The sequence below is a fragment of the Haliotis rufescens genome, unplaced genomic scaffold (genome assembly GCF_023055435.1).
Source record: "Haliotis rufescens isolate VD_foot unplaced genomic scaffold, xgHalRufe1.0.p SCAF_7, whole genome shotgun sequence".
In the NCBI taxonomy this organism is placed as follows: domain Eukaryota; kingdom Metazoa; phylum Mollusca; class Gastropoda; order Lepetellida; family Haliotidae; genus Haliotis; species Haliotis rufescens.
Window position 1 is genome coordinate 41,063,221 of NW_025964361.1, and position 26,035 is coordinate 41,089,255.

The following is a 26,035-nucleotide window of genomic DNA, read 5'->3' on the forward strand; positions in this document are numbered from 1 at the left end:
TCTTGTGTTTGTTTGTTTGTTTTAGGCCACACTCACCAATATTCCAGCTATGTAACGGCGGTCTTTACATTATCGAATCTGGAGCAGACAATCCAGTGATTGACATCATGAGCAACGATAAAGATACCGATAAGGAATCACCTGGCTCGATTTTATACAAACAAAATAAACATAAAAGTGTTCGAGTTAAGGAAGTCAACTTAACGTTTACCCAGTGAAGATCCGAGTTAGAACTGGTCTTCAGCAAACCATGCTTGTCGGGGTTCAGGCTCGCTAACGTGATTGATGTACCCAATTGCGTAGTTCGATGCTCATGATATCAATCACTAGATTGTCAGGTCCAGACTCTTCATATAGCTGTAATATTGCTGAGTGCGGCGTTAAACAACAAACAAACGAATTTAAACGTGAAATCACAACCTATCGTCACGAAAATAGGCCAGTTTTGAGGGATGTACAATGAATGGGCGTGCCCTGTTAGCTTCGTTAAATGCAGATCATCTTTCTCGGATGCTCATGCTATCAATCACTGGTTTCTTCGAGTATTTACAGGCCGTCTGGGTATAGTCATAATGTTGCTGCCTTTGACATCAATCAACTTCACTTGCTCATTCACTCCTCAATATGCACAAACATCGATGATGATGATGATGATGATTGATTTTTGTCATCTACGATTAAAAAAACATTCGGCATTTTAGATTCAAATTGCATTCGATCTACAACGTTCCTGGACGAAACTCAACAAAAAGATACAGCATCTGATTAACTGCCATCAGTGAATGTTTTGTTGACTGAGGTTATAAAATCCGTGCTATAATGACTTAAACACACCTATCCTATAGACAAAATAGATATTAAGTGGTTATTATCTATGCCATCACAGCCATTAACGAAAGCTAGCATCCTCGATGGCGATAGCAAGGGGGGATTTTTCCACGATTACTTAAGTGGCCTAGATGAGGTTTGGTCCAATCTAACCCCGAGGCTTAAATCTTTACTTAATTGATTAGATCGTACGAACACAAGCTCAGAACTAAATAGAATTTACTCCAGCGACAATGGCGAGCACCGGGACAAACAGTAGCACCGTGTCGTTGAAGTGGTTGAAGCGGTTTGATGGCTCAACAACTTGATCAGGCTAGGCCCCATCCCCACTCTAATGGGGTCTTCGATTGTTCCATATTGAACACGTCTCTGAATATTCATTAATTTACCCAGAAACGATGTTGGAAATGGGATGTATGTCCTTTGCGAATGCTATCGCCACAAGGACCCCAATAGGCAAATCGAAAAATGTTTGTTCAGCTCTGTAAAGTTTTCCTTGCCTGTTTTGAAAGAAATCCTATCAGTGCCTCGTTTGGTTTCAGTAATAGCTGTATAATATACCCGATAAGCCACACGGTGGGTTTGGTGTTAACATACGTGACAAAGACCCTTTCGTTTTGTAAGTTACTGAATAAGTGAGGATGGTTTAAAGGAAACAAACACAGATTCTGACTCTTCCAACCGAAGATTTATGTTCCAATCAGTCAGTGTTGACCGTACGTATTTATCGCTAAGAACGTCTTAAGGTAAATACACGCGATGACTGTGACACTTTCTATGTCAGCTTTGTCCAGCAACCAAGTTGGCAGAATATTCAGTATCAGTCTTAGCTAGCTATTACCAGGATGTATTTATCGCTGAACCTTCCTCAGTTGTATGAGTGGCGGGTGCTGCCGGTAGGCCAGGGCATGCCAACCCTTTTCATGCGGACCCGTGAAGATTCCGGATAGAATAGGTCTTCAGCAACCCATGCTTGCCGTAAAAGGTGACTATGCTTGTCGTAGAAGGCGACTTACGGGATCGGGTGGTCAGGCTCGCTGACTTGGTTGATGCATGTCATCGATCCCAATTGCGTGGATCGATGCTCATGATGTCAATCACTGGATTGTCTGGTCCAGACTCGATTATTTACAGACCGCCGTCATATAGCTGGAATATTGCTGAGGGTGGCGTTAAACAACAAACCAACCAACCTTTTCATGCGAACCCTTTTCGCGAACACCTGGTGTCATCGCTGGTTTTCTGTGATCCATTTATATAATTTTTATCGCTATTTTTCCGTTTGGAATTTTGCTGATCGCTATTTTGCCCGAAGGAATCTGTTTCGGCGGATGTCATGCACTGGCTTTTTTCTCGGGCGTTGATGTTTTATGTTTAAATGAGTTCAATAAAATCCATCATCGTTTTCAATCTTCCGCTTCCTGTAATGCCATGGACGTTTGAGGATTAACTTTGCAGCTGATATGCCTTTGTTGACATTATGTCTCAACATCGGTAGCGTAATAGCATGAAACGTCCCTTCAACCCTATATAATTAACTATGCCTTATTCACACCGGCGTTCTAATGACACAATACACGCAATTACCTGCATGTGCAATCTAGCAGTTTAACCAGCAAACACGGACGTCCGACGCCATGTTTGACCATTAGACGTTAAAAGCCATGTGTTCTCGACGAAACTATTTTGTCTGTTGAACTATTTTCAATCTACTTGTAAGCTTCGTATTTGCTTCCGCGTGGCCAACAATGTTTCCGAAATGGCCATATTCAGGGCTGTAATATATATGAGTCAGCCCTTACCAAGGATATGGCATGAACGAGTTTATCAGTACTTTATACACCATAAATAACTCCTGATATTTGTTGACCAGGCTCTTCAACTTTGAAATAGCCCTGACAGATAAATCATAAAAAACCCTTTGTTAATAGAATGATTTCGTTGTTGTAATAGCACTATAGGTGAGCTGTGCCACAATTGTCCTCGGTACCTCCGCGATGACGTCATATGACATTTACCACAAATTATTGCGCAAGGGCTGGTGTTGACGTTTCTGACAAATGCACTCTGTCATGGTTCAGAGTTTATGTAACTGATGGAATGTTTAGATAGTGACCCGGTGTTATATTGATGAGGTATTGCGGCCAATCAGCTGGAAGCTGCAGATAACATATGGTACACTCCGTACAGCTTGAGTGACACAGAAACCAAGAGCCTGGAAAACCCTTTGTACTTGAAACAATGTGTCCTGAACCATGACGCCGGCCACCTTGAAGATGTTACATTTATCAATCATTAATCATAGTTTTGCTTAAGAGGGGCCGTGGTCCACTGCGTGTAACACATTTTCAGTTCAGATCCCCACATTGTTTGGGTCTGTGGGGTAGCCAAGTGGTTAAAGCGTTCGCTCGCTACACCGAACCCCGGGTTCGATTCCCCACATGGCTACAACGTGTGAAGCCCATTTCTGGTGTCCCCCGCCGTATGACTACGTGAACAATATACTGTGGCCACACACTGTAGATTCCCTAGTTTTTGTCCGCAAGAAGTCATGATATTGTAACCATCTTTTTCTATTTAACCACTCGGGGGCACGGGTGGCCCAGTCGTCTTAGGCGCCGCAATTCGCTGTACAGAGTTGCGTCCCTTGGGCACGCCAGAAACCTATGATTGTGGGTTCGAATCCCGGTTCGCCCACGTTATGTTTCTAGGTTTGTCAGCACCATACCCGTGCTCGTGGGTTTCACCGAAATGGTAAACGTCTGAGACCTGTATCACGCCGGGCTGTCCTCCCACAATAAGCTGACACGCCGTGATATAACTGGACTACTGTTAAAAGCGGCATTAAACCCAACTCACTCACTCACTTTTTAACCACTCAACCTGTTAATCTAACGGGCGCACATAACAATTTATCAAAGATGTTTATGCCACGGTTGCAGTATTCGAAGATTTATATTTGACCACTGGGTAGCTCTTCAGATATTATAATGATATGTCTTTTCAAAGAATATATATTATGTTATCGACAAGTATCAAGGTGCAATTGCAATTCTGGTTTAACGTCGCGTCCAAGATTATTGCACTTATATAGCAACGTGCATGCACGTGTGTGTGTGGCTGCTTGTACTAGTCCGGGCTGATGCCGATTTATAGTGCTAGCCCACTGAGATACCATGCCTCAGTTTAACATGAATACCCCACTCAGACACAGTATACTGACTCTGAGCCGACCAGTCCTTGTTTTAGCCCCTTAATGCCGAGCGCCAGACAGGGTAACAACAAGTACCATCTTTTAACGTCTTTTGGTATGACGCCGCCGGGGATCGAACCCCGGACCTTCCGCTCTCCGGGCGGACGCTCTACCACAAGACCACGGAGGCGGTCGTCTCCAGTATCACCAACAGGGGACCGCCTCCGTGGTCTAGAGGTGGAGCGTCTGTCCGGAGAGCGGAAGGTCGTGGGTTTGATCCCCGGTCGTGTCATACCAAATTACGTTCAAAGATGATACTTGTCGTTAACATGCCTGGCGTTGAGCATTAAACATTAATGTCTCTATATAAGTGCTATCCGCAACGTCAAACCCCATGGTGTCCCCCGCCGTGATATTGCAAGAATATTTCGAAAAGCAGCGTAAACCATGCCCACTCACCCAGAAACAGACGAAAGGGGTAAACAAGGGACTATATACAAATATAGCATCATAAACTGCCGGTCAAAAGACAGTATACACTTGAAAATTGGATTTGACCAAATCATTGCATACGTTACTCGGCTCAAAGCAGTCGGGGCGGTCGGGTAGCCTAGTGGTTAAAGCGTTCGCTCGTCACGCCGAAGACCCGGGTTCGATTCCCGACATGGGTACAATGAGTGAAGCACATTTCTGGTGTCCCCCACCGTGATATTGCTGGAATATTGGTAGAAGCGGCGTAAATCCATACTCACTCACTCACTCAAAGCAGTCGCCGAAACACGGCAAACATAAGGTCCAATACACAACTAAGTTACCCGTATCAGATACATCACTTGTTTGATTCTTTCTTGGCCACCAACACACATGGGTTTATACTTTCTTTTGCCCGGCAGTTTACCTCATCGTGTCTTTGCCAATCAGTGTTGATCATCGTCCCACTGCGTCGGAGTACAATGACACACAAACAGCCACAATCACGAATCCTCTCCAGTTGGTTGCCTTTGCTACGCTTATTGTAAGGGGGACCTATTCTGCCCTTGAATCCCCGCGGGGTTTGCACGTTTGAGAACGGGTAATGTGGATATTCGCTTCAAAAGTATAAGGAGGCGGTCGGGTAGCCTAGTGGGTAAAACGTTCGCTCGTCACGCCGAAGACCTGGGTTCGATTCCCGACATGGGTACAATGTGTGAAGCCCAATTATGGTGTCCCCCAGTGTGATATTGCTGGAATATTGCTAAAAGCGGCGTTAAACCATACTCACTCACTCAAAAGTATATGGTGAGCTTCAGGACCTTGGCGCTGTCGTTATAAATTAAGGTCGTGTTCGTTTCCGATTATTCGACTACTTTACATAATCAGGTCGTCGCTGATAAAATGGATAAATAACCATTATTCACTGAAACGGTACACATGGCAATCGACGGCATAATTTACGAGCGTAATACATCAAATATGTTTTGGAGGTAATGTTAATTACATAAATAGGCATCTACAAGGACTAGCGTACTGACCTTTTTATAGACGTTTATGATCAAAACAGGATTGTTTGTCGGCCGGAAATCAAGCAACGGTAGATCATGTGTCTCTCAGGCAATGAACAGCCGATCGGTGTTGAAAGCATGCGTGGTAGAAACCTTATAGGTTTCATATCGAATAAATGAAAATATTGTTTATTCTTAAGAGAATATTACCCCTCAGAGTATATTGTACAAAAATGTGGAAAAATTAAATGCGGGTAATAAAACTAAAATCGGGAATTTTGTTACAAAAACAAAAACTTCTGTTCCATAGCTAACGATCTCGGTCGTATGATTTCAGTAATACTACTATCATTACTATTAAAAGTATAATTTTGTTAAGATTGGAAGGTTTTGATTTTGAAGAATGACTTATAAGGAACATAGGATGATTCCCTTGATAAAAGAGGTTTTGACAAGGCGCCCCAATGACGACACGATCGTGAGGCTATCGTCGTGAAATTAAATCAAATTGCAAAACGATTTCGGTAAAGAGATCAGTTCAAAAGGAGCCAATGAAAAACCCATGAACCACCATGTCGCGCTGATGTCAAAATCACCACGTTTTACATAAGTCGTACTATAGAAGCAAGCGGTACGTTTTAACCTTGTCATTCAATTAAGCACAATATGTCGTTTGTCTTTACTTCATATTAAAAGAAGATGACACACATCTTCTGATGTTAGTTACGGTTGTGGTCTGATGCTTCCCTAGGTACATTAGTAGGCAAAATAAACCAATTTATTTAGAAATTGAGGCAAACTCAAGAAACCAACTTGATGGCTTGTAACAGCTGTTCCCTCTGAAGACTCCACCATTCTCGAATGAGTGAGTGAAAGTGATTATGCCACAATATTCACACTGTATTCTAGCGGGCTGTGCATGCTCGAATACGGCTCAGACATTTTACTAGAAGTACTGAAAGTACCAACGACCAACGCTGTCCGTGTAAATACACAAACAGTCAGGAGAAATTGTTACCACCCGATTCTCATTTGAGCCGGCTGGTTACCGAACTGGTTCCATATCCAGACATAGAATCCCCTTTTGGTCACGGGTCTCAGAATGGTATTTTTAAACGAGGATGTATCGCTGCGACTATATACTAGCGGACGCTTTTCCAAGTACTCATTTTGCAAACTCATTCAACTTTTAAGCAGAAATAATCGTGTACAATTTTTAGAAATATTGGTTCTTTGTAAGTTTGAAGTTAACAAAATTATCATGTTAAGTGTCATGACGACTAAAACTCAAGCTCAAACTCTTTTTGTGTTTGAAAGAGGGACCTATTTTTTGTGACAATGCTCATAACAATTTGTGTTGCTTAGTATGTTTGACCTTCAAATCTCATGCTGCATATTATTTATATCGTACTATACATGTTATTTGATTTTTTGGGGTAAATAATAAATAATGAGTATACTTATAAAGCGCTAGATTCCACGCGCAAGCATGCTAAAAAAGCGCTACACCAGTATTATCCCAGTCAATCAGTATGCTCTCGAGTGTCATACTCTGCTCCTTGGGGAGGAAACAAACCAAGCTGCCTATGAGACCCTAGAGTCTCATCCATCATTAGCATCTCGCCGCCGGGTGAACAGAGGCACTTTTCGAAAAAAAAGTCTTTCCCAAAGTTTAACATGCGTTTCAGATCAGGGCAGGGCCAAAGCCCAAGAAACTCCCAGGTGTCATGCTTTAACCTGGTCACCCATCCACCTCCTCTCCGCCACCAACGTTCTCTGATTTGTGGCCTGTGCGCTGTACACAGGACCACTTTCCACCGCTTCTTATCATCGATGAACTTCACTTTGAAATTAAATTATAATATGTCCTGGTTGATGCATGTCATCGATCCCAATGCCGTGGATCGATGCTCATGATGTCAATCACTGGATTGCTGGTCCAGACCCGATTATTTACAGACCGCCGTCATATACCTGGAATATTGCTGAGTGCGGCGATAAATAACAAACAAACAAACTAACAAATTTACTTAGGCCTTATTTGGACATACTAACCCGTACAGTGGACAGCCTTTGGTAAAACGTTACATGTTATTGAACATTGCTGTTTTTAAGCCCTGTACTGATGCCAATAAGCCCTTAATGGCCGTCTCGCTCCCACACTCTTGGCATAACCAGCGAAATGTCTAAGACAGCAGCTAGCCCCGTCAAATCCCTTTGAAATAATAGGGTTATTTATGAAATCCCTTCTTAACATACCAGGCTAAAGCGGTTTGACACACGAAAATAGTTATTGACAATAACTGATCTCTTCTCATCTCCAGACGCTGAAGATTCCCTTCACCGAGCATATGTTGGACGAGATCATGGAGAAGTTGGATGTCAACAAGGACGGCGTCATAGACTTGGAGTAAGTCTCCTAGATTTGATTAACACTAATGTATGTGACAAAGGTGTGTCAACTCACCAAGACACCCCTGTCTAAACTGCCGGACAAAATAAAGTATGCACCCATGTTTGATGTTGGCTAAAACATAAAACAAAAGGAAAAGGTTATTCGGTGGGGATGTATTTGATACGGATATCATAGTTGTGGTTTGGGCAATAAGTTTGCACCGTGCTCCCTCCTAGTAACGTTTTGATAACGTTTGTAATGTTTTAATCAAATCCAATTTTCAAGTGCATACCTTCTCTTGCCCGGCAGTATACGTCGCATACATTTTTACATTTGCAGTTTTGTGATAAGTTAATTTTATTAAAAATAAAGGTTATTAAATAGAATTCCTGCACATACATTGAAGCTTCAGGTATATATACACTGTTTGAGGCTGTACATAACATTGATACATAAATATGGAAATGATAAAAAAAGTGTATCTCTCTCTAAGGGACCGACTATTCATGTTTTGTATTTGTTTTTTTTGGTGTGTTGTTTTGTTTGTTTGTCTGTTTGTTGGTTTTTTTTGTTGTTGTTTTTTTTGGGGGGGGTTTGGTTGTTTTTTTTAGGGGGGGGGGGGGGGGGGGGATTCTATAAATTCTATGATCTAAGGGGTTTTTTTAAATAATAAAAAAACACATTGCCACAATGTAATTTTTGTGGCCGACAAGTCCTATATTTCCCAACAATATGAAGCATAATTATTTGTTTACAAGAATTTTCGGGGAATCCCCCGCCCATCCCAAAACAAATACCAAATGGTAGGCCCCTAACAGCGACCGAACGAACTATTTGGAATCCTTAGGACCCTGAAGTCTTAGTCAAGCTGGGATCCAAAGGAAAAGGTATATTATCACTGATAAAGGAACATATTAATGACATCCATCTTGTGGCTAACTCTCGTGTGAAGCATACCTTATGACTACCTCGTGTGTGCAGCATACCTGATGGCTACCTCGTGTGTGCAGCATACCGAATGACTACCTCGTGTGTGCAGCATACCTTATGGCTACCTCGTGTGTGCAACATACCTGATGGCTGCCTCGTGTGTGCAACATACCTTATGGCTACCTCGTGTGTGCAGCATACCTTATGACTACCTCGTGTGTGCAGCATACCTTATGGCTACCTCGTGTGTGCAGCATACCTTATGACTACCTCGTGTGTGCAGCATACCTGATGGCTGCCTCGTGTGTGCAACATACCTTATGGCTACCTCGTGTGTGCAGCATACCTTATGACTACATTTACCTCGTGTGTGCAGCATACCTTATGGCTACATCGTGTGTGCAACATACCTGATGGCTACCTCGTGTGTGCAACATACCTTATGGCTACCTCGTGTGTGCAGCATACCTGATGGCTACCTCGTGTGTGCAGCGTACGTTATGGCTAACTCGTATCTAAAGCATACATTATGACTACCTCGTGTGTGCAACATACCTTATGGCTACCTCATGTGTGCAGCATACCTGATGGCTACCTCGTGTGTGCAACATACCTGATGGCACCTCGTGTGTGCAACATACCTGATGGCTACCTCGTGTGTGCAGCATACCTGATGGCTACCTCGTGTGTGCAACATACCTGATGGCTCCCTCATGTGTGCAGCATACCTGATGGCTACCTCGTGTGTGCAGCATACCTTATGACTACCTCGTGTGTGTAGCCATATCTTATGGCTACCTCGTGTGTGCAGCATACCTGATGACTACCTCATGTGTGCAGCATACCTGATTGCTACCTCGTGTGTGCAGCATACAGTATGACTACCTCGTGTGTGCAGCATACCTGATGGCTACCTCGTGTGTGCAGCATACCTTATGACTACCTCGTGTGTGCAGCATACCTTATGACTACCTCGTGTGTGTAGCCATATCTTATGGCTACCTCGTGTGTGCAGCATACCTGATGGCTACCTCGTGTGTGCAGCATACCTTATGGCTACCTCGTGTGTGCAGCATACCTGATGACTACCTCGTGTTAGCGGCATACCTTATGGCTACCTCGTGTGTGCAGCATACCTGATGGCTACCTCGTGTGTGCAGCATACCTTATGACTACCTCGTGTGTGCAGCATACCTTATGGCTACCTCGTGTGTGCAGCATACCTGATGGCTACCTCGTGTTAGCGGCATACCTTATGGCTACCTCGTGTGTGTAGCATACCTTATGACTACTTCGTGTGTGCAGCATACCTTATGACTACCTCGTGTGTGCAGTATACCGAATGACTACCTCGTGTGTGCAGCATACCTGATGGCTACCTCGTGTGTGCAGCATACCTTATGGCTACCTCGTGTGTGCAGCATACCTGATGGCTACCTCGTGTGTGCAGCATACCTGATGGCTACCCGGTGTGTGCAACATACCTTATGGCTACCTGGTGTGTGCAACATACCTTATGGCTACCTCGTGTGTGCAACATACCTTATGGCTACCTCGTGTGTGTAGCATACCTTATGACTACTTCGTTTGTGCAGCATACCTTATGACTACCTCGTGTGTGCAGTATACCGAATGACTACCTCGTGTGTGCAGCATACCTGATGGCTACCTCGTGCGTGCAGCATACCTTATGGCTACCTCGTGTGTGCAGCATACCTTATGACTACCTCGTGTGTGCAACATACCTGATGGCTACCTCGTGTGTGCAGCATACCTGTTGGCTACCTCGTGTGTGCAGCATACCTGATGGCTACCTCGCGTGTGCAGCATACCTTATGACTACCTCGTGTGTGCAGCATACCTTATGACTACCTCGCGTGTGCAGCATACCTGATGGCTAACTCGCTAGTGCAGCATACCTGATGGCTACCTCGCGTGTGCAACTTTCCTTATGGCTACCTAGTGTCAGCGGCCTACGAGCGTCACTTCAAACACCAGGCTACCCCTTGGCATAAAAGTCGACGCAGTATTACCTCGCCACTCAAACTCAATTTGACACCTCTCATGATTGATACTTACAATATTTGCCTCCAGGACACAGTTAAGGTATGGAGGTTTATTCGCGAGACACACAGACTTCGACATGGCAAGTCATCTAAACTAGACTTTGTTCAGCCTGTGTGTCAATACTCCAACGTGAACACGCCTATGTTCTCATAGTTACATTACGGCTTGAAAAAAGGTCGTCCGTTTCTATTCTATAATTCGGTTTAAAGATTTGATACAAGTCACGACATCAGTGGGTTTGTAAGTACATGGACGCTAGAGGCGATTGTGTTAAGCATCAGCTCGGATTAGATTGTGCATGGGTGCATAGGTTCATTTTACATGGGTACAATATATGAAGCCCATTTTGTGGTGTCCCATACACCCCACCACACCCCTACACCCGTGATATTGTTGGAATATTGCTAAAATCAGCGTGAAATCATACTCGCTGACTAGTATTTGCTTGTTTGTTTGTGTGTTGTTTAACGCCGCACTCAGCAATATTCCAGCTATATGGCGGCGGTCTGTAAATAATCGAGTCTGGGCCAAACAATCTAGTGATTGACATCATGAGCATCGATGTACGTAATTTAGATACGATGACATGTATCAGCCTAGTCAGCGAGCCTGACCAGCCGATCCCGTTAGTCATCTCTTACGACAAGCATGGTCGCCTTTTACGGCAAGCATGGGTTGCTGAAGACCTATTCTACCCCGGATCTTCACGAGTCTAAATTAATGATATTACTAATATTTCTTAGTGACCCTCTCGCTCACTAGTTGGGCTTCTTTGTTTTCTACGTGGAATAAGCAGTATTCTAGCTCTAGCGTTAAACAACAAACAAACAAATAATCGAGGATGCCAAATGGTCAGCCTAAATCAAAACAAACAAATATATAACATTGACGTACAACACTAGCTGAGCTAACATCGCTTTCTTGAACGGGACCTTGGACATGAAAAGCGGGATGACTAAATCTGGCTTATGAAGACGGTAAATCAAGATTCAGGTTGTCGGTAATTTCACTAAGCTGATCATCGAGAGAGGGGTAATTAGCTTGAGTATCATTATGATGAATAAGAACAATCTTGTTCCCGTTCCCGACTCTATATACTTAGGAATAATTTAGATGAGAGTTTCTTTCAAGTATTTAATCGAATCAGCGAGTTCTGCTCCATTCAATGAACGGCATTTTCAGGTAGAAAGAAATGGTAATAAGATTACACGAAACTCAAATGTACAAAAAAGTTTTGGCAAACTTTATCATACTTGTTTAGCCAAAATAGGAACCGATTCGAATTGTCGTTAACTGAATCGCATCCCTTCAAAGAACAGCTTAACGTTTTCAATGAGCCCCGCCAATGGTTTGCAACTTGCATGCGTCTAATTTTAAGTGTGAAGTGTTTACAGAGATGCAAATGACCAATAGCACACACAAAGGTCCACGGTTCTGTCATATCGAATTAGATTAGGCCTTTGAATTGATCACTTAACGTTAAGATTAGGAAGGAATGCGCTGAGATTGAGCAAAGTCTAGGACAAGCTCGGGTTGAGGTAAATTAGAGTAGGATTAAAGGCAAGAGGTGTTTTAACCTAATAATGAATTAAGTTGGTTGTCAAATATAGTTATCGTGAAGGATGTAGATGTTTGAACGGAGGACCTAGAGGAAATGGGGTTTGACCGAGAAAATTGACTGCTTCAGACGCAAACAGACACACACACACCCTGTCTGTCAAGACGCTTGTAATTGTCGGATCCGAAAAACGGGAATACTTTATAACAGAAAACATGGTTTGTCAATTTATGGAGACAACTTTAACAGTGAGAGTTGTTATCGGTGTTTGCACTTCCAAAGTTAAGCATTTTTTACATATCTGAAAATGGGAAATCAAATCAACGATCGTTGCCGAGTTATTCATGAGCACATGTGTAAGGTGCAACGACCTCTCTCTCTAACAAAGCACGGGGGAACTTGCTGCATCCGAATTATGGAATATCGTTTTTGTAATGGACAGTATCGCTGCTGAAGGATTATGATTGATATACTTTTCATAACATCCGAATTTGTCATGTATGGGGTCAAGGTAAAACTGGAAATGACAGGCGATGTCAGGACGAACTCTGTTGTTGAACAGATTTTATGCAATACATGTGTTAGTTATGGGTAGAGTGATGTGTTTCATTGAAGGACACCGGTAGGACAGGAACGTATGGTAGGAAATGAGTGAGTGAGTGAGTTGAGTTTTACGCCGCTTTTAACAGTATTCCAGTTATATCGCGGCGTGTCAGCTTAATGTGTGAGGAAAGCCCGAAGTGATGCGGGTCTCAGACGTTTACCACTTCGGTGAAACCCACGAGCACGGGTATGGTGCTGACAAACCTAGAAACATAATCGGGGCGAACCGGGATACCGACAATCATAGGTGTCTGGCGTGCCCAAGGGACCCAACTCTGCACAACGAATCTCGACGCCTTAGACGACCTGGCCACCCGTGGCCCCTTATGGTAGAAAGGACGCGTGAAAGAATCTGCAGACATCATTATCTGGTCGTGAAGGCAAAAACTATGTAAAAAAAGAGAAACTTTAATTTATGTAATTATATAAATTTATGCTAAATCTATTCTCAGATAGTTGGTAAGTAATCAAAGATAAGATAAGAGAACAGAAAACAGAAAACACTAAGACCATATGATCCCTTACGTTGTGAAACAAAGAACACGTTGAAGGTATTGGGTAATGGTGCTGACATACCTAGAAACAAGCGGGGCGAATCGTGGATTCGAACTCACGATCATGTGTTTCTGGCCTAGTTTTTTGCGACTGGGCTATCTAGTGTTTTTTAATGAAAATGCATCATGCAGTCAAAAACAATTGAAGGTTTAGATTTAATTGGAAAGTCTCAGTTCTTTCATATGATTGTCATGGCTTAACTGACGAGACATAATAATAGAATAAATATTAGTCTGCCTACAAGTATGCTAGGTCACTGTCTATGTACAACCGCCAGCGGGCACCAGTTTACATTTCTCCCTACATTTAATCTCAAGGTAACCAATTGATCTCAAGAGTTGATCGCACGTATACATATGGATCTACAGATACCTTGTCGTATGTCGTTTTTTATGACATTTGGAACCAGCAACGTACAATACGTTTCCATGCCTAAACAAACAACTGCTTATCTTGAATGACGGTTGATAGAAAGTCAGAACAAACAGGTGACGTGAAATGGGGTTTAACGTCGCGTCCAAGATTATTGCACTTATATAGCGACGTGCATGCACGTGTATGTGTGTGTGTGGCTGCTTTTACTAGTCCGGACTGATGCCGATTTATAGTGCTAGCACTCGGACACAGTATACTGACTCCGAGCCGACCAGTCCTTGTTTCAGCCGAGCGCCAGACAGGGTAACAACAAGTACCATCTTTTAACGTCTTTTGGTATGACGCGGCTGGGGATCGAACCCCGGACCTTCCGCTCTCCGGGCGGACGCTCTACCATTAGACCACGAAGGCGGTCTTCAGAACAAACACTTGAATCTGACCTGGCACAGATTATCGATGTTCATCCCCGCATCAGCAAGCCCCGTCTCTCACTCTTGTCTCTGGGATGTCCACGGGGCAGGTGAGATTATTGGGGGAAATTAAGGGACCGTTTTACATAAAGAATTCAAAGCGTTTTCCTCGAGGCTGGTCAAACGAAGAGCCCAGAATTGAATTCTGTAAGTCCACGGTGTAATCAGTTCCCTTTCTGGCCGTATCTTCAGGGTAACATGGCATATGTCCGAGGACCTGACGACGTCTAAGTGACCACTGACCGACTATGCGATAAGGGACAGGCCAATTTATTTCAAGGGCTGGGATCGAAATCCCGTTGGATATGTTTAAAGGTTTTCCTTTCTGCACATGAAAGCTATTTTGAGGAAACACTTAAGCATTCCTTAGTTTCTAGAACGTTCAACCTCAGTTTCAGTAACCGACATGACCTCATTTCGTTCAACAATTCCGACAAAACTGAGTTTATTCATGTAATCTACCAAATGTGGGAATATAAGAAACTACAGAGAAACCATCTGATCTGTGCTTGGAAATTCAAAATGATGGCAGTAGTGTTCCAAGCTGATCGACAAGCTTAAGGGATGATTTCGATTTTCCGATCGTCAATTCCCCTTCATATAGGGCACTATGTCATCAACTGGCATCTACGATTCTGAGTTGCTCGGGTACTTTTGAGCATTACACCTTATTGACATTTCATGAAATGCACATTTTGGCTTACAAGTGAGCTTTTCAAACAATGTTTCGCCATCAGCCCGGAACCTGTATGGTGAACATTCGGAGGAATTTACTAATATGACACGTCGCTTGTCAATATGATGTTCAATGCTATTCCATAATATGATCTTTACAGTTTTCTTTGGAAGCTTTTTAGGGCCATTTGTATTTTAATTTTCCTCTTGAAATTTCAAGATACTAACTTGACACTTAAGATGCTAAGTTTGAAATTTCAAGATACATTGGTTGAAATTTCAAGCATCTTGAAATTTCAAGTCAGTATCTTGAAATTTCAACTTATGTGTATCTTGTAATTTCAAGTTAGTATCTTGTATTTGCAACTTATGTGTTTCTTGAAATTTCAAGTTAGTATCTTGAAATTTCAACTTAGTGTCTTGAAATTTCAAGAGAAAATTAAAAAAACAAAAGGCCATAAAAGCCTTCCGTAGTGGCGGGTGTCCACGGTAAAGCGGCACATACTTACCCTTTTCGTGAACACCAGGTGTCACCACTGACTTTCAGTGATCCATTCACATAATTATCATCACGTCTTTGCCGTTTGCGCCATATGGAATCAGTTCTTCGAGAGATATTCGGCAGATATTCGAGACTGATTGTTCTCTGACGTTGGAAGTTTTCGATTTTCTGATAATTTCATTTGAGAAATTGAGCCAGGGTTTGCACTTGTGTTTTATCACTGTCCGGATTGTTTCTTTCTTAATAATCTGGTGCGGGAGGGTTTCATTATCCCTCATGCGGCTTAAATAGCAAATGGGTCTTTGTTGGTAACCTAGCTCGTTCCGTGAAGTTGGTCATTTACTGCACATGGAAATATTTCAAAATTAGTTTTCCTTGTAGTGTTCACACAGTAGGGCATATAAATCAGGCCTCACGTATTTTAATCAATATTAGACAAATTATGTTTCTTTTAAGATAAATATTATCTAATTGGATATGTGATGCATTTTGTCTATGGCAGTTCTTGTAATGGTGGAAAGACAAGAAAAATTCACGCTGAATGGTATTGACTATTCCAAGTGATCCGTTCATGCAATTTGCATCGCTGTTTTGCCTTGACCCCCCAGTCGAATCTGTTCCGGCAGATAGTCGACACTTGTTGATCTCTGGCGTTGATGTTTCTTTATTTAATTTCAACAATGTCCGGATTAACGAATTATGAGTGCATAGTAGTGTCCCTTTAAATCTATGTAATGTCATCAGATATATCCTATTCTATTGTTATGAAAGCCATGGACCCGTTCGCTGCCATATATTCATTTTGGGACCGAATCGAATGGCATAAGGCTAAATATAGCCGTCCAATCATATAAATGGCATGTGTGGAAGAAATTCCATTAAGATTGTGAAAAGAACGAAGAAAGTAACTCCACTTCAGAAACGATGATATGGCAAATGGGTCCAGGGTATGTATGGTAACAGAAAGGAGTTATAATACTCAGGAAAATCGAGGAAGATACCAATACTAACATTATTTTGTTGCAGAGAGATGATGAAAGGTGCCAAAGACATGTCCCGCTACGTCAACCAGCGAACGTTAAAGGCCAAGGCCAAGAAGCGAGAGGACATGGGCCTTGTCACTCTCCGGCAGACGCTGAAGAAGATCATCAAGAAACGAAAGGAGGATCAGGACCAGGCGGCACAGAACGCCAGCAGGGACAGACGGAAAAGCATGATGGAGGCAAGTGGTCTGCCAGGTCTGGCTGGCATCGTGCGTAAAATGCAGATCAAGAAAGCAACGGGGATTACTATCCAAGATCCCGAGGTCGCCGAGATGAATGACGTGGAAGGAATGGTCAAGTTGGCCGCGATGAAATTCAGAAGGAAGCTCAAGAAACCTTCACAACCCGCAACTATATCTGAAGAGGGGGAGACACCCGATTCTAAGGCACCGTTTGCTGTTGCCATGACAACAGCGATGTCATGACGTTCAAGACAAGTTGTAGGACTGGTGACAGCAACTTGACTTTCTAGAGGAAGGTGACACTGGTGTCGTGAGGTTCAGTTTACTGGTGCAACAGTGCAACTACGAAATGACGTTAAATGGTTGCAGTAACAATTATAGCGTCAACGATGTCTTGACGTCCCATTGCTGCAGCGTTGACAGTGCCATCATGTCGGTCAATGGTTGCTGCAACAATACTGACATCTATGCAACGTTTGTTGCTGCGGCAAAGGCTATAGCTATGGATGAGAACACGTAATGGTGTCCGCGTCTGCAGCAAGGAAACAGTTGCCATGACGCCTGAGACGCGAGACAACTATAACAATGCCACAGCGCTACACATATAATGCCATAAGATGCATTGTACATTGTATCAGTTAAGATAGAATCTCGTCGATAGAAACTTAATATCTAATATCCAAAACCTATCCAGGATAGAATATCATTCATAAATGAGTTTCCTGATAACAGAAGCCCAGACTTACTTCATGATATGTATAAGAGCGGTGGGGTAACCTAGTGGGTAAATCGTTCGCTCGACACGCCGAAAGCCCGGGTTCGATTCCCAACATCAGGACTGTGTTTGAAGCCCGTTTCTGGTGTTCCCCGTTATGATGATGCTGGAATAATGCTACAAGCGGTGTAAACTCTACTCATTGACTCACCGTGCGTGTTAGGATGAAACATCTACGTAAAATGACAAATTGAATTATAATTATACCCAATGACAAAGGATTTCCAGAAATGGCCTCACACTCTATTAAAACAACAGTCACCCTTATGGATTGCCTCTTATTTTATCCTGAATGGCAATTTTGTTTTGACGAAATAGAAGACCGTGTTAACTTGTAAAGGTATTTTTTAAAAAGTCGACACTGCAAACATTCATCATTTAATGCAATATTGGGGAGCCGTAAGTCCTAGATCGTTAAGTCCACTGGAATTGTCACGAACGCCTGTACTGATTTCCTTTGTTGTCATTACTCTATTCTGTGTGGGTTTTTTTCATTCAATATGCATTCAAACTGGCAAAAGGTTGCACGTAATGGATTATTTTCAACAAAAATACTTTCTCTAAGGTGATCCATTTACACAATCACGCTTTTTTTCACAATCAACACCCACCTGTCCACAATGCATTCATTAATAATTTAGTTAAGAAGGTATATTTAGACTATATCGATAATTACCTTATAGTCGCAATAACAGAAAATCACATGAAAACTGTTCTCAAGAAATGGCTACATGTACATTTCGTAGTCTTTGAAAATCGCGTCTACTTTGTTCCTGAAAAAAAGTGTTATTAGTTTTAGTGAAATTATAAACGTTTTATATCGCAAAAACATATTGATGAATATTCTTACTTGAGGCACTTCATATCGTTATAATGTTTAATGTGAAGTTTACACGATAAGCGGCTTTTCGGACGACAGGCCGGTCACGTGACCGCGAAACTGGCCGAAAATGACGTTCATACGTTTTTCACGAGACTGTATTCTTGAAATGGCGTAAACATCGAGGTACTACTTTCACATTCATGTGAAACACCTTGCGATTTCCTGGCACGAATAAATGCAGGGGCGTTGTTTCTGATCATTCAGATTCTTTAATCTTGAACTCCGTGTTTTAGAAAACATTGGGAACAGTTTGAGAGTTTGTCGGCATGCCAGTGCACACATTTCCTCCCTTCGACCCATCCTTGTGAATAGAACGAAGAAATGCACACCAAAACGTTCGACTCCATCCGTGCCTAGACTGACAAGTAATAGTCCACACCAATCTATGAATTGACCTAAGTATTTATTTGACACATGTTTATATGCACCGATCAACGATCGGACAGTTGATCAATGATGACCAACATTTGTAATCGCAAAAAATATGTAATATATGAAATCTCTCCCGTCACGTTATCTCCCGTGTATTTAAAGCAAATGTATTACGACGTATGTCACTATGACCGACTTACTCAGGTAGTTCCGAACAAACTTTTCCCATCTATTAATGATATTATTTGGATCTATTTGTTGTAACCAAATAACAAAGATGTTACTGTGGACCAATTTGAGCAAACACACTCAGGTCACCTCTTCTTTTGAGGAACTATTTTATTCCGCGACACAGATGGTTGCTGTATGACTGTGAGTGCAAACATGACAAAATGACGTCAACACCAAAACGTCGCATGCACTAAATTAACTTTGTGTGAGTTCACCGGAGCATGTACTTTCATACTCCAGCGAGGCTCATAGAGCGAAAGTGAATTGTGAAGTTTTTCTTTAGTACATCTTCAGATTTATGGTAATCTACTTAATCTAGTGATAATCCTAAGTCTGAAGATCAACATCTTTCTGACTCTAAAACAAAGAGTTAGTGAGTGTGTTGGGTTTAACGCCGCTTTTAACATTATTCCAGTTATATCACGGCGTGTCAGCTTAATGTGGGAGGAAAGCCCGAAGTGATGCAGGTCTCAGACGTTTACCACTTCGGTGAAACCCACGAGCACGGGTACGGTGCTGACAAACCTAGAAACCCCCCTCCCTCCCCTAAAACAAAGAGAATCCACACCTGTAAATGTCTTAACTATAATACAGTCAATATGTTCTTGCATTTGTTTTGTCAATGACATTAATTACATTTCAAGTATTTTTTTATATCATGTTATATCAGAACGATGCCAAATGTGGGCTTCCACCTTTTGTTAATAGCTGTACATAAGATGTGTAATATGTTCTGTGGCCAACCTTGCACAAGTTTTAGTGTTGCCAGGGCTACCTTATTGTGAATAAAACTGTTCTTTTTATGTTTTCATATAGCCCAGCCTCTTGTTACTTCATGTGTTAAATTGTGAACAATTGACTTGCCTTTGTATGTGTTTGTGACGGAGGGGGAAGGATATCTGACTTGTCACGAACACCTAGTGTCATCACTATTTGAGAGTGATTCATAAACACTGCTTATGATATAGTCGGAATCGTACAATGAACTTCATATAATTATGGAAAATGTTTTGTCGTTTATATTTTTATTCGATGGAAAGTATCAAATTGTAGTAGGACCACTTATATCCTCAGCTCTCATCACTTGGTGTAAGTAATCAGTAGAATAAAGCCTGAACCCCAGACTGAAATGGTCCTAATGGTGAAAATGAGTGAGGGAGTGAGTATGGTATATTCCAGCAATATCACGTCGGGGAACACCAGAAATGGGCTTCACACATTGTACCCATGTTGGGAATCGAACCCGGGTCTTCGGCGTGCGAGCGAACGCTTAAACCACGAGGCTACACGACCGCCCCCCTAAAAGTGAAAGGTGAAAACGTGTGAGTTGGGTTATAGAGCGTAATACTCAGACGACGTGAGTCATTGTGACGCTATTGATCACTGGTTAAATAATCCAGATTCCATTACCTACAAACCGCCTCCGTGGTCTTGTGGTAGAGCGTCCGCCCGGAGAGCGGAAGGTCCGGGGTTCGAACCCCGGCCGCGTCATACCAAAAGACGTTAAAAGATGGTACTTGTTTGTACTCTGTCTGGCGTACGGCTCGGAGTCAGTATACTGTGTCTGAGGGGGGTAGTCATGTTAATCTACGGCATGGCATCTCAGTGTGCTAGCACTTTAAATCGGCATCAGTCCGGACTAGTACAAGCACACACACAAACACACACGTGCATGCAAGTCACTACATAAATGCAATAATCTTAGACGCAACGTTAAATCCCATTTCACCTCATCTCACATTGTTTACAGGTGATATAACTGGGATATTGTTTGCACTGGTTTAAAACAACATTCACCCCCTCAAACTAAGTTTAACATACTATTAGCTAATTTCAATATTATCATAGATCATAGAGAAACGTCAACGCTAGAAAATAACCAGTCTCGATCATCCAACGAAACAGATTCCAATGGTGTAAAAGGTGAAAATTACATAAATAGGTCATTGAAAATCAGTGACACTTGGTTTTCGCGAAAAGGGTAAGGATGTTCTGCTCTTACCGGTAGCAACAGCCTATCACACATGTTGCATGAATGGATGAATGAATGAATGAATGAATGTATGGACGGATGGATGGATGGATGGATGAATGAATTTCCTCCAGATAAATCCGAAGATTCTCAAAACATCAAGATTATGTAATTAAATAAATAAATAACAAAATAATCAAGATTTTCAGTTAGAGAGGGAAAGAATCCAGACATTCACAGTTTAAGATGACATGATGCACAGAAATCAGTATTTTTAAATGAAACACATGAGTTGTTGCAGAGACGCCCCTGCAGCTGTAGTCTATATTTATCTACATAGCCAACCATGAAAATGGTAAGCATTCCCTGCCCTTACCGGTAGCACCAGCCAAACACACAGTTTGCATGAAAAAGCATTTGTTGGAAGTAAACAAAACAAGAAATTGCAAGCAGCACATCAGAGTGATATGAAACAAGGAAGAAGCTGAATAAAACAAAACAAGAAATTGCAAGCAGCACATCAGAGTGATATGAAACAAGGAAGAGGCTGAATAAAACAAAACAAGAAATTGCAAGCAGCACATCAGAGTGATATGAAACAAGGAAGAAGCTGAATAAAACAAAACAAGAAATTGCAAGTAGCACATCAGAGTGATATGAAACAAGGAAGAGGCTGAATAAAACAAAACAAGAAATTGCAAGTAGCACATCAGAGTGATATGAAACAAGGAAGAAGCTGAATAAAACAAAACAAGAAATTGCAAGCAGCACATCAGAGTGATATGAAACAAGGAAGAGGCTGAATAAAACAAAACAAGAAATTGCAAGCAGCACATCAGAGTGATATGAAACAAGGAAGAAGCTGAATAAAACAAAACAAGAAATTGCAAGTAGCACATCAGAGTGATATGAAACAAGGAAGAGGCTGAATAAAACAAAACACGAAATTGCAAGCAGCACATCAGAGTGATATGAAACAAGGAAGAGGCTGAATAAAACAAAACAAGAAATTGCAAGCAGCACATCAGAGTGATATGAAACAAGGAAGAGGCTGAATAAAACAAAACACGAAATTGCAAGCAGCACATCAGAGTGATATGAAACAAGGAAGAGGGTGAATAAAACAAAACAAGAAATTGCAAGTAGCACATCAGAGTGATATGAAACAAGGAAGAAGCTGAATAAAACAAAACAAGAAATTGCAAGCAGCACATCAGAGTGATATGAAACAAGGAAGAGGCTGAATAAAACAAAACAAGAAATTGCAAGCAGCACATCAGAGTGATATGAAACAAGGAAGAAGCTGAATAAAACAAAACACGAAATTGCAAGTAGCACATCAGAGTGATATGAAACAAGGAAGAAGCTGAATAAAACAAAACACGAAATTGCAAGTAGCACATCAGAGTGATATGAAACAAGGAAGAGGCTGAATAAAACAAAACAAGAAATTGCAAGTAGCACATCAGAGTGATATGAAACAAGGAAGAAGCTGAATAAAACAAAACAAGAAATTGCAAGTAGCACATCAGAGTGATATGAAACAAGGAAGAGGCTGAATAAAACAAAACAAGAAATTGCAAGCAGCACATCAGAGTGATATGAAACAAGGAAGAGGCTGAATAAAACAAAACAAGAAATTGCAAGCAGCACATCAGAGTGATATGAAACAAGGAAGAGGCTGAATAAAACAAAACAAGAAATTGCAAGCAGCACATCAGAGTGATATGAAACAAGGAAGAGGCTGAATAAAACAAAACAAGAAATTGCAAGTAGCACATCAGAGTGATATGAAACAAGGAAGAAGCTGAATAAAACAAAACACGAAATTGCAAGTAGCACATCAGAGTGATATGAAACAAGGAAGAAGCTGAATAAAACAAAACAAGAAATTGCAAGTAGCACATCAGAGTGATATGAAACAAGGAAGAGGCTGAATAAAACAAAACAAGAAATTGCAAGCAGCACATCAGAGTGATATGAAACAAGGAAGAGGCTGAATAAAACAAAACAAGAAATTGCAAGTAGCACATCAGAGTGATATGAAACAAGGAAGAAGCTGAATAAAACAAAACGCGAAATTGCAAGCAGCACATCAGAGTGATATGAAACAAGGAAGAGGCTGAATAAAACAAAACAAGAAATTGCAAGTAGCACATCAGAGTGATATGAAACAAGGAAGAAGCTGAATAAAACAAAACAAGAAATTGCAAGTAGCACATCAGAGTGATATGAAACAAGGAAGAGGCTGAATAAAACAAAACACGAAATTGCAAGTAGCACATCAGAGTGATATGAAACAAGGAAGAAGCTGAATAAAACAAAACAAGAAATTGCAAGTAGCACATCAGAGTGATATGAAACAAGGAAGAGGCTGAATAAAACAAAACAAGAAATTGCAAGCAGCACATCAGAGTGATATGAAACAAGGAAGAGGCTGAATAAAACAAAACAAGAAATTGCAAGTAGCACATCAGAGTGATATGAAACAAGGAAGAAGCTGAATAAAACAAAACAAGAAATTGCAAGTAGCACATCAGAGTGATATGAAACAAGGAAGAAGCTGAATAGAACAAAACAAGAAATTGCAAGTAGCACATCAGAGTGATATGAAACAAGGAAGAGGCTGAATAAAACAAAACAAGAAATTGCAAGCAGCACATCAGAGTGATATGAAACAAGGAAGAGGCTGAATAAAACAAAACACGAAATTGCAAGTAGCACATCAGAGTGATATGAAACAAGGAAGAAGCTGAATAAAACAAAACAAGAAATTGCAAGTAGCACATCAGAGTGATATGAAACAAGGAAGAAGCTGAATAAAACAAAACAAGAAATTGCAAGTAGCACATCAGAGTGATATGAAACAAGGAAGAGGCTGAATAAAACAAAACAAGAAATTGCAAGCAGCACATCAGAGTGATATGAAACAAGGAAGAGGCTGAATAAAACAAAACAAGAAATTGCAAGTAGCACATCAGAGTGATATGAAACAAGGAAGAAGCTGAATAAAACAAAACACGAAATTGCAAGCAGCACATCAGAGTGATATGAAACAAGGAAGAAGCTGAATAAAACAAAACACGAAATTGCAAGTAGCACATCAGAGTGATATGAAACAAGGAAGAAGCTGAATAAAACAAAACAAGAAATTGCAAGTAGCACATCAGAGTGATATGAAACAAGGAAGAAGCTGAATAAAACAAAACAAGAAATTGCAAGTAGCACATCAGAGTGATATGAAACAAGGAAGAGGCTGAATAAAACAAAACAAGAAATTGCAAGTAGCACATCAGAGTGATATGAAACAAGGAAGAGGCTGAATAAAACAAAACACGAAATTGCAAGTAGCACATCAGAGTGATATGAAACAAGGAAGAGGCTGAATAAAACAAAACAAGAAATTGCAAGTAGCACATCAGAGTGATATGAAACAAGGAAGAGGCTGAATAAAACAAAACAAGAAATTGCAAGTAGCACATCAGAGTGATATGAAACAAGGAAGAGGCTGAATAAAACAAAACAAGAAATTGCAAGTAGCACATCAGAGTGATATGAAACAAGGAAGAGGCTGAATAAAACAAAACACGAAATTGCAAGTAGCACATCAGAGTGATATGAAACAAGGAAGAGGCTGAATAAAACAAAACAAGAAATTGCAAGTAGCACATCAGAGTGATATGAAACAAGGAAGAAGCTGAATAAAACAAAACAAGAAATTGCAAGTAGCACATCAGAGTGATATGAAACAAGGAAGAGGCTGAATAAAACAAAACACGAAATTGCAAGTAGCACATCAGAGTGATATGAAACAAGGAAGAGGCTGAATAAAACAAAACAAGAAATTGCAAGTAGCACATCAGAGTGATATGAAACAAGGAAGAGGCTGAATAAAACAAAACACGAAATTGCAAGTAGCACATCAGAGTGATATGAAACAAGGAAGAGGCTGAATAAAACAAAACAAGAAATTGCAAGTAGCACATCAGAGTGATATGAAACAAGGAAGAAGCTGAATAAAACAAAACAAGAAATTGCAAGTAGCACATCAGAGTGATATGAAACAAGGAAGAGGCTGAATAAAACAAAACAAGAAATTGCAAGCAGCACATCAGAGTGATATGAAACAAGGAAGAGGCTGAATAAAACAAAACAAGAAATTGCAAGTAGCACATCAGAGTGATATGAAACAAGGAAGAGGCTGAATAAAACAAAACAAGAAATTGCAAGCAGCACATCAGAGTGATATGAAACAAGGAAGAGGCTGAATAAAACAAAACAAGAAATTGCAAGCAGCACATCAGAGTGATATGAAACAAGGAAGAAGCTGAATAAAACAAAACAAGAAATTGCAAGTAGCACATCAGAGTGATATGAAACAAGGAAGAGGCTGAATAAAACAAAACAAGAAATTGCAAGTAGCACATCAGAGTGATATGAAACAAGGAAGAGGCTGAATAAAACAAAACAAGAAATTGCAAGCAGCACATCAGAGTGATATGAAACAAGGAAGAGGCTGAATAAAACAAAACACGAAATTGCAAGCAGCATATCAGAGTGATATGAAACAAGGAAGAAGCTGAATAAAACAAAACACGAAATTGCAAGTAGCACATCAGAGTGATATGAAACAAGGAAGAGGCTGAATAAAACAAAACAAGAAATTGCAAGCAGCACATCAGAGTGATATGAAACAAGGAAGAGGCTGAATAAAACAAAACACGAAATTGCAAACAGCACATCAGAGTGATATGAAACAAGGAAGAAGCTGAATAAAACAAAACAAGAAATTGCAAGTAGCACATCAGAGTGATATGAAACAAGGAAGAGGCTGAATAAAACAAAACAAGAAATTGCAAGTAGCACATCAGAGTGATATGAAACAAGGAAGAGGCTGAATAAAACAAAACAAGAAATTGCAAGTAGCACATCAGAGTGATATGAA

At 41.1% G+C, this 26,035-nt stretch overlaps 1 protein-coding gene across 3 annotated transcripts in view; it reads left to right on the top strand.

Annotated features, from left to right (window-relative positions):
• The window catches only part of LOC124132659 (leucine-rich repeat-containing protein 74B-like), a 78,759-nt gene extending 58,826 nt beyond the window's left edge, over positions 1-19,933 (top strand). For all 3 annotated transcript variants that reach the window (XM_048387765.1, XM_046496677.2, XM_048387766.1), the window contains exons 12-13: positions 7,827-7,912; positions 16,659-19,933. In XM_048387765.1, the coding sequence (XP_048243722.1) occupies positions 7,827-7,912; positions 16,659-17,100 (528 nt within the window). In that variant the 3' untranslated portion in view covers positions 17,101-19,933. The remainder of the gene's footprint in view (positions 1-7,826; positions 7,913-16,658) is intronic.
• Positions 19,934-26,035: the final 6,102 nt, after the last annotated feature.